Consider the following 10,006-nt stretch of genomic DNA (forward strand, 5'->3'; position numbering starts at 1 on the left):
AGTGAGTGTGCAGTGGACACCAGGTCCTGCCGTGGTCAGGGCCCGTCCTCGTACAAGTAGCACACGGCATCCAGTGCGTTAACAGTGTCACATTTTACTGCCTGCTGAGGATGATGACCCCGCACAGCCCCATGCTGCGAGGAGACAGGGCAGCCCACCATATTCATGTTCCACCTCATTGTATGAATACCTGGGTTCTATTCACTGACATCACGTGTGGTTTGTTCAAAGGGGTCTTTGGGTTTGACATATATTAACCCCTTAGTGACCAAGCCTGTTTGGGCCTTTATGACCAAGCGTTTTTCTTCCTTTTTTTATGGTCTCGTTCCAAGAGCTATAACTTTTTTATTTTTTCGTCTATATAGCTTTATGAGGGCTTGTTTTTTACGGGACAAGTTGTAGTTTTTAATGGCGCCATTTTGGGGTACACATAACTTTCTGATTAACTTTTATTAACTCTTTCTGGGAGGGAGATGAGGAAAAATAGCAATACTGCCACTGCGTTTTTACATTATACATTTTTTGGCGTTCATTTTTCGGTGCAAATAACATAATATCTTTATTCTCTGGGTCAGTACGATTACAGTGATACTAAATACTTATAATTTTGTTTACGTTTTACTACTTTTTTTTGCAATAAAACACCTTTTATTAACCCCAAAAATTATTTTGCATTGCCACTTCACAAGACCCATAACTTTTTTTAATTTTTTTATATGGAATTGTGTGAGGGCTTGATTTTTGAAAGACGACTTGTATTTTTCATGGGTATGATTTTGGAGTAAATGCCGCTTTTTGATCGCTTGTTATTACGTTTTTTTTCGGTGGAAACTAAGAATAAATTTGAAATTCTGTCTTTTTTTATTTTTTATGGCGTTCACCATAGGGGATAATTTATGTAATATTTATGTAGTCCCGGTCGTTACGGACGCGGCAATACCAAACATATGGGGGATATTTTATTTTTGCAATTTTTTTCATTGAAAAGCGTATTTTCAATGGAAAAAAAGGCATATTTTTTTATTTTATGGAATTTTTTTTATTTAATAAATGTGTATTTTTTTTCTATTTTTTTTTACTACTTAATAGTCCCACAAGGGGACTATAATATACAGTATTTTGATTGCTTTTAAAATCTCTATAATGCATTGCATTTCAATAGCAATGCTATTCGAACATTGACCAGCAGGCTGCGCCAGAGAGGCACAGCCTGCTGGAAGTAACTGAAGACAGGCTCGGGCCCTCATCGGAAGCAAGGTAAGCTTCCCAGCACATCAGCACCCCGCGATCGCATTTTCGGGGTGCTGATGGGAGACAGAGGGAGTCCGCTCCCTCTGTCACCACTTTACATGCAGCGGGCGCCATTGTGCCCGGCATGTAAAGGGTTAAACAGCCCGGATCGGCACTCCTGCCGTTCCGGGCTGTTAGAGCAGGGACCCGGCTCTCATGTGAGAGTCGGGTCCGCGCTCCCCGCTGCACGGGGGAGCCGCGCGGCGCTTAAACTGTGCCGCCGTAAAAACGCGGCGGCCCAGCCTAAGGCCCCTTAGTGACCGCCGTAAAAACACGTATGGGTGGTCACTAAGGGGTTAAGCTTAAAGGGTTGTTATCATCTGATGTGATTGGTGGGGTCTGACTCCTGGGACATTCTAGTGACATGTCATCACTTTGTAAGATGGGGATACCCATTTAAAGGGAATATACAATGCCTAAAATGCCTCCCCTACTGCCCGGGTCCCTCACACTTATTATACTTACCCTGCTCCCCGGTAAGTATATTGGGCAAATCAGGGGTAGTATAACCCCTTTAAGGTGGTATTTAATTGGTGGATATTGCTGGGACATGGTGTCACTTGGTGATCCATGTGATCTAATTAAAGGGACTTGTATGGGCCATGTGAATGAAGGGTCCAAAGCACTGCATGCTCTCAGAACTGCAATCATGTTCTTTTACTGGAGAGCCCCTTATTCAGGGTAACCTGATGGGCTTGTTACAATGTATCAGTGTAGTCCAGGGCAGGAGAGGTTTATGGTGCAGTTTTGCTTTCACCGATACATTGTATCAAGCCCTCAGATAATTTAACCCCTTTATGTAAATACAAGTGATGTGATTCATTGATGGCAAGCAGAGATCTTGAAAATAGCAAGGATACTAAATGCAAAGTATTTGTAGAAGTTTTTATTATAGAATATTTGAGCTTTATGTAAAGATGGAAAGGACATTACCATGAAGTATACATTAACTTGTCTTTATCTGCAGTACATGTCTATATACAGTCTATTGCTCCCTGTTATCAGCCATTTCAGGGGAGAGGATGACTGTAGGACAGGAGAATACAGTCTATTGCCCCCTGTTATCAGCCATTTCAGGGGAGAGGATGACTGTAGGACAGGAGAATACAGTCTATTGCCCCCGTTATCAGCCATTTCAGGGGAGAGGATGACTGTAGGACAGGAGAATACAGTCTATTGCCCCCTGTTATCAGCCATTTCAGAGGAGAGGATGACTGTAGGACAGGAGAATACAGTCTATTGCCCCCTGTTATCAGCCATTTCAGGGGAGAGGATGACTGTAGGACAGGAGAATACAATCTATTGCCCCCGTTATCAGCCATTTCAGGGGAGAGGATGACTGTAGGACAGGAGAATACAGTCTATTGCCCCCTGTTATCAGCCATTTCAGGGGAGAGGATGACTGTAGGACAGGAGAATACAATCTATTGCCCCCTGTTATCAGCCATTTCAGGGGAGAGGATGACTGTAGGACAGGAGAATACAATCTATTGCCCCCTGTTATCAGCCATTTCAGCGGAGAGGATGACTGTAGGACAGGAGAATACAATCTATTGCTCCCTGTTATCAGACATTTCAGGGGAGAGGATGACTGTAGGACAGGAGAATACAGTCTATTGCCCCTGTTATCAGCCATTTCAGGGGAGAGGATGACTGTAGGACAGGAGAATACAGTCTATTGCCCCCTGTTATCAGCCATTTCAGAGGAGAGGATGACTGTAGGACAGGAGAATACAGTCTATTGCCCCCTGTTATCAGCCATTTCAGCGGAGAGGATGACTGTAGGACAGGAGAATACAGTCTATTGCCCTCTGTTATCAGCCATTTCAGGGGAGAGGATGACTGTAGGACAGGAGAATACAGTCTATTGCCCCCTGTTATCAGCCATTTCAGGGGAGAGGATGACTGTAGGACAGGAGAATACAGTCTATTGCCCCCGTTATCAGCCATTTCAGGGGAGAGGATGACTGTAGGACAGGAGAATACAGTCTATTGCCCCCTGTTATCAGCCATTTCAGGGGAGAGGATGACTGTAGGACAGGAGAATACAGTCTATTGCCCCCTGTTATCAGCCATTTCAGGGGGGAGGATGACTGTAGGACAGGAGAATACAGTCTATTGCCCCCTGTTATCAGCCATTTCAGGGGAGAGGATGACTGTAGGACAGGAGAATACAGTCTATTGCCCCCTGTTATCAGCCATTTCAGGGGGGAGGATGACTGTAGGACAGGAGAATACAGTCTATTGCCCCTTGTTATCAGCCATTTCAGGGGAGAGGATGACTGTAGGACAGGAGAATACAGTCTATTGCCCCCTGTTATCAGCCATTTCAGGGGAGAGGATGACTGTAGGACAGGAGAATACAATCTATTGCCCCCTGTTATCAGCCATTTCAGGGGAGAGGATGACTGTAGGACAGGAGAATACAGTCTATTGCTCCCTGTTATCAGCCATGTCAGGGGAGAGGATGACTGTAGGACAGGAGGATACAGTCTATTGCTCCCTGTTATCAGCCATTTCAGGGGGAGAATGACTGTAGGACAGGAGAATACAATCTATTGCCCCCTGTTATCAGCCATTTCAGGGGAGAGGATGACTGTAGGACAGGAGAATACAGTCTATTGCTCCCTGTTATCAGCCATTTCAGGGGGAGAATGACTGTAGGACAGGAGAATACAATCTATTGCCCCCTGTTATCAGCCATTTCAGGGGAGAGGATGACTGTAGGACAGGAGAATACAGTCTATTGCTCCCTGTTATCAGCCATTTCAGGGGAGAGGATGACTGTAGGACAGGAGAATACAGTCTATTGCCCCCTGTTATCAGCCATTTCAGGGGAGAGGATGACTGCAGGACAGGAGAATACAATCTATTGCTCCCTGTTATCAGACATTTCAGAGGAGAGGATGACTGTAGGACAGGAGAATACAGTCTATTGCTCCCTGTTATCAGACATTTCAGAGGAGAGGATGACTGTAGGACAGGAGAATACAGTCTATTGCTCCCTGTTATCAGACATTTCAGGGGAGAGGATGACTGCAGGACAGGAGAATACAGTCTATTGCCCCCTGTTATCAGCCATTTCAGGGGAGAGGATGACTGTAGGACAGGAGAATACAGTCTATTGCCCCCTGTTATCAGCCATTTCAGAGGAGAGGATGACTGTAGGACAGGAGAATACAGTCTATTGCCCCCTGTTATCAGCCATTTCAGGGGAGAGGATGACTGTAGGACAGGAGAATACAGTCTATTGCTTCCTGTTATCAGCCATTTCAGGGGAGAGGATGACTGTAGGACAGGAGAATACAGTCTATTGCCCCCCGTTATCAGCCATTTCAGGGAGAGGATGACTGTAGGACAGGAGAATACAGTCTATTGCCCCCTGTTATCAGCCATTTCAGGGGAGAGGACGACTGTAGGACAGGAGAATACAGTCTATTGCCCCCTGTTATCAGCCATTTCAGGGGAGAGGATGACTGTAGGACAGGAGAATACAGTCTATTGCCTCCTGTTATCAGCCATTTCAGGGGGAGAGGATGACTGTAGGACAGGAGAATACAGTCTATTGCCCCCCGTTATCAGCCATTTCAGGGAGAGGATGACTGTAGGACAGGAGAATACAGTCTATTGCCCCCTGTTATCAGCCATTTCAGGGGAGAGGATGACTGTAGGACAGGAGAATACAGTCAATTACCCCCTGCTATCAGGGTCAGCTATTTCAGGCTGGAGTAAAGCTAGCATCCCCCCTGGACCATGACCACTACTTTGTCATATCTCTGCACTGCAGAATCGGTGTCAGTGTTCGTGTCTTTGGTTGTTTGTAGCTTTCTCATGCCGTCGGATGGCATCTCGGGAATCTTCTGTGTTCTCCCAGCAGAGGGTTTCCTGCAGATGACTGATGTATTTGATGGCTGCTCTGAGGGTTTGCACTTTGCTAAGTCGCTTTTCCATATATTCCTGGGGTAGATGCCTCTGTAGTCGAGCGTAGCCCTCGTTCACGCACCTTACCCGCTGCCTCTCCCTTTCGTTCCTCTTACAAATGTATGATGGTCCATAGAGACCATCCTCATAACCGTACTGCTGACGTTGAAGCTGGGCAGAGTACAGGCTGCTGTAGTAATGCTGTAACCGAGGAGTCTCTACATGGGAGAGAAGAGTCATGTCCTGACAGCGGTGCCACTGGTACATCTCAGGGGGCAGATGGAACATCATGGATGTGTCCACACAGAATGGAGGGAGCGACAGGGTGGACAACGCTAAAGCATCACTGACGAGAGGTGGACGCTCCGGTGGATTGTACAGGTCACTGCCCATTGTTCTGCCAAGACCTGTAGGATTATAACTTTGTCATTATAAGGGCTCATGCACATGAACATATTGTTTGTCCACTTCAAATCTGCCTTTTTTGCAAGTCAGTGGCGGACCCATTCACTTCAGTGGAGCAGCAAAAGATGTGGACAACACACCGTGTGTTGTCTGCATCCATTTGTTTGTTCCGTTGCATCCGCTAAAATATAGAACATGTCCAATTATTGTCAGCATTACGGACAAGGCTAGGACATGTTCTATTATGGGCTGGACGTTCCATAAAATGTGTTATGCACACGGTATCTGTGTTTTGCGAACTACAAAACAGGCAATGGTCGTGTTCATGAGCCCTAATGGACAGAAAAATAATGGGATTGTGTTATACTATGAATAATTTAATATAATTAATCTACATAAACCGTAAAGTCACTGTGTACATACATTACTTATCCTGTACTGATCCTGAGTTACATCCTGTATTATACTCCAGAGCTGCACTCACTATTCTGCTGGTGCAGTCACTGTGTACATACATTACTTATCCTGTACTGATCCTGAGTTACATCCTGTATTATACTCCAGAGCTGCACTTACTATTCTGCTGGTGCAGTCACTGTGTGCATACATTACTTATCCTGTACTGATCCTGAGTTACATCCTGTATTATACTCCAGAGCTGCACTCACTATGTACATACATTACTTATCCTGTACTGATCCTGAGTTACATCCTGTATTATACTCCAGAGCTGCACTCACTATTCTGCTGGTGCAGTCACTGTGTACATACATTACTTATCCTGTACTGATCCTGAGTTACATCCTGTATTATACTCCAGAGCTGCACTCACTATTCTGCTGGTGCAGTCACTGTGTACATACATTACTTATCCTGTACTGATCCTGAGTTACATCCTGTATTATACTCCAGAGCTGCACTTACTATTCTGCTGGTGCAGTCACTGTGTACATACATTACTTATCCTGTACTGATCCTGAGTTACATCCTGTATTATACTCCGGAGCTGCACTCACTATTCTGCTGGTGCAGTCACTGTGTACATACATTACTTATCCTGTACTGATCCTGAGTTACATCCTGTATTATACTCCAGAGCTGCACTCACTATTCTGCTGGTGCGGTCACTGTGTACATACATTACTTATCCTGTACTCCAGAGCTGCACTCACTATTCTGCTGGTGCAGTCACTGTGTACATACATTACTTATCCTGTACTCCAGAGCTGCACTCACTATTCTGCTGGTGCAGCTCCTGTGTGATGGATATTTTATTAATATAGGCTACAATGTAACTGTGAACAGAGCCTTACAGCCACACATTGTACCGATCCTCCAGTTTTGCTGCAGTTCAGTTAGAGTCCTGATTTTCCTATTGAAGTGAATGGATGAGGAAATAAATGGGATGTGGAGAATAATGAATATTCACATGCTGCAGAGTATGAATAGAGTTTTAATCTCCTTCCTATAATGTGATACTGTAATAATAATAATTACCAACCTTCTGGATGATGGGAGTTATGATGAGCTGGTAACATGATGCAGTCCCGGGGTGTTGGGTGGCTCTTCTGTCCTCACATTATGGAGCCTCCTGTCATTTATAGCAGCCGGGACAATACCCGGAGTTGTGTACACAAGAACCAGCGTCGCCATCGTCCCTCCGGTGCTTCTGCAGAAACAGGGAAACGAGAGGTGGCCACCAGATGGAGTGGAGCATGTTTGTGGGGCAACATGTCCATGTCGTCACTGCCCCTGGAGATTTATAGTAAATATAGTGCCACCACGCGCTCTCATCCATACAGCTGTAGTGTCACACATTTGTCTTATGCTCCAGTCACTTCCAGAGCTGCATTCACTGTTCTGTTCCATATCACAGCATTGTAATGTGCATTAGCATCGAGACAGACTTATCATATCTTCGAACAGGGTACAGACATGGACTGTACTGCCCCTTAAACCCCTGACAATAGGGTACAGACATGGACCGTACTGCCCCTTTAACCAACGACAACAGGATACAGACATGGACCATATTGCCCCATTAACCCCGCCAACAGGGTACAGACCTGGACCGTACTGGCCCTTTAACACCTGACAATAGGATACAGACATGGACCGTACTGCCCCTTTAACCCCCAACAACAGGATACAGACATGGACCGTACTGGCCCTTTAACACCTGACAACAGGGTACAGACATGGACCGTACTGGCCCTTTAACACCTGACAACAGGGTACAGACATGGACCGTACTAGCCCTTTAACTCCAGCAAACAGCTCCCCTGAATAGATGAGGTAAACGTGTCACGGTCACAGCCTCCATGACACATTCGTCACCAGGTTTGAGGTGCAGATTTAGTGTAGAGCAGGGATCTCAAACCCAGCATGCCTTGAGAGCTGTAGGATGTCCATGTATGATGGGAGTTGTAGTTTTGCAGCAGCTGGAGGGCCACAAGTTTGACATGCCTGTTGTAGAGTAAGCGTTAATTCTAACGTAAATTTGTTTTTCCTTAGTCCTAACAGCAGCACAAGTGGGGAGTTCTCCCCTGTGAAACTGGCAGGACAGGTGGAATTTTTATTGATTCCATGAAGTCAGTGCGGCAGAGCACAAACACAATCTGTGGACAAGGGTGGAAGAAAACTAGTCGTCATGTACAAACTTGGACAACCCCTTTAAGACACTGGAGAAAAGTGAACACGCCACTGGATTCGTAGAACGCAGTGGGAGAAGCATTCCCTTACGTCCTAACCAGCAGCACAAGTGGGGGGGAGTTCTCCCCTGTGAAACCGGTAGGACAGGTGGAATTTTTATTGATTAAAATTGCTACCAAGACAATTAAACAATTAACCCATCCCCTGTAAAGGGACGCCCGCCCCTAAACCAGTGCTTTATCAGCAAGTACACAAACAAAAATAGGGTGGGAAATTTGTGTGCTGCTGTTAGGACTAAGGGAAAACAAATTTACGTTAAAATTAACGCTTCCCTTACGTCCTAACCATCAGCACAAGTGGGGACCTAGCAAGGAGCGACAGACAAATTGGGAGGGTTCCCCTTTTTTTTTTTTTTTTATGAGAGGGCGGCACTAGGAATGGTACGTCCAAATGCCACTCCCTCAGAGCGCTTAGAATCTAGGCGGTAATGCTTTATAAAAGGTAGTGTGGGAGCTTCAAGAGGCTGCAGCACAGATTTGTTCTAGCGGGACCAAACTTTTCTCCGCGTACGAAGTAGATACTGCCTTTGTAGAGTGGGCAGTGACAAAGGATGGAGGAGCCAACCCCTGGGCTAGAAAAGCTTCATGGATGGCCTCTTTTACCCATCTACTCAAAGAGGGTTTAGAGGCCTTTAGACCTTTGTTTTTCCCCGACAAGGACAGCAGGAGGTGTTCGGATCTTCTGAAGTCCGCAGTTCTGTTCAGGTAGATTCTGAGATTTCTTGAAATGTCCAAGGAATGGAGGGCTTCTTCCTCTGGAGATGAGGCAGAGGGACATAAAACTGGTAAGGTGATTGTCTGATTAGTATTTCTAAATGATGGTACCTTGGGGACAAAGGTCGGTAGGAACCTCAACAGAACTCTGTCCTGGAGAAAGAGGGTAAAAGGCTCAGCGGCCGCTAAGGCCTGCAGTTCTCCAATCCTCTTGGCCGAAGTTATGGCCAGTAGAAATGTGACCTTCAAAGATAAAAATCTAAGGTCCACATTTTCCAAGGGTTCAAAGGGGGGAGAGGATAGCCCCTTCAGAACCACAGATAAATCCCTCTGATGTGAACAGCCAAAAGGTGGGATAGACTGGTTTCTGCCCAAGCAAGAATGAAACCAACTTCCTGGAGGAGAGGTTGAGATCTTGTGCCTCCCTGCCTGTGATGTAAGCGACTACCGTCGTATTGTCCGAGCAGACTCTTCCCGCAGATAAGAGGAGCAAAGTGGTAGAGAGCGCGACAAACTGCTCTCCATTCTCTCAGATTGGATGAGAGAAGCCTCTCCTGCGGACTCCAGGTACCTTGTACTGGATTCTCCTCCAGATGGGCTCCCCAACCTAGAAGGGAGGCGTCTGTGGTCAAAGTGATCCAACAAGGTTGAATCAAGGACCTCCCATCTGATAGGTTCCTCCACCACCTGAGGGAGGAACGGACCTCGGTAGACAGGGAATGCGTCTTGTCCAACCACTTGGGGTTGCGATTCCAGACTGCTAACACTTCTTCCTGAAGTGGACATAGGTGCCATAGGGCCCAAGGAACTGCTTCCGCAGATGCTGACATGTGGCCTAACATCTTCCTGAGTGTTCTGATGGACACCCGCCGAGGTGCCATGAGGAACTGCGCGGCTCTTATCACTCGATCCTTCCTCTCTGGAGAGAGGGAAAGGGTCATCCGTTCGGAGTCTACAAGAAAACC

General features: G+C 46.1%; 1 protein-coding gene across 1 annotated transcript; it reads right to left on the bottom strand.

Annotated features, from left to right (window-relative positions):
• Nucleotides 1-5,085: 5,085 nt before the first annotated feature.
• Nucleotides 5,086-7,363, bottom strand: ASCL3 (achaete-scute family bHLH transcription factor 3). The gene is made up of 2 exons (XM_040410287.1): nt 7,118-7,363; nt 5,086-5,618 (listed from the first exon to the last, which is right to left on the bottom strand). Exons 1-2 carry the CDS (start codon nt 7,152-7,154, stop codon nt 5,086-5,088), a joined length of 570 nt encoding a protein of 189 aa, XP_040266221.1. The 5' UTR covers nt 7,155-7,363.
• Between the last annotated feature and the right edge of the window lie 2,643 nt (nt 7,364-10,006).

This window comes from Bufo bufo, chromosome 10, assembly GCF_905171765.1.
Source record: "Bufo bufo chromosome 10, aBufBuf1.1, whole genome shotgun sequence".
In the NCBI taxonomy this organism is placed as follows: Eukaryota; Metazoa; Chordata; class Amphibia; order Anura; family Bufonidae; genus Bufo; species Bufo bufo.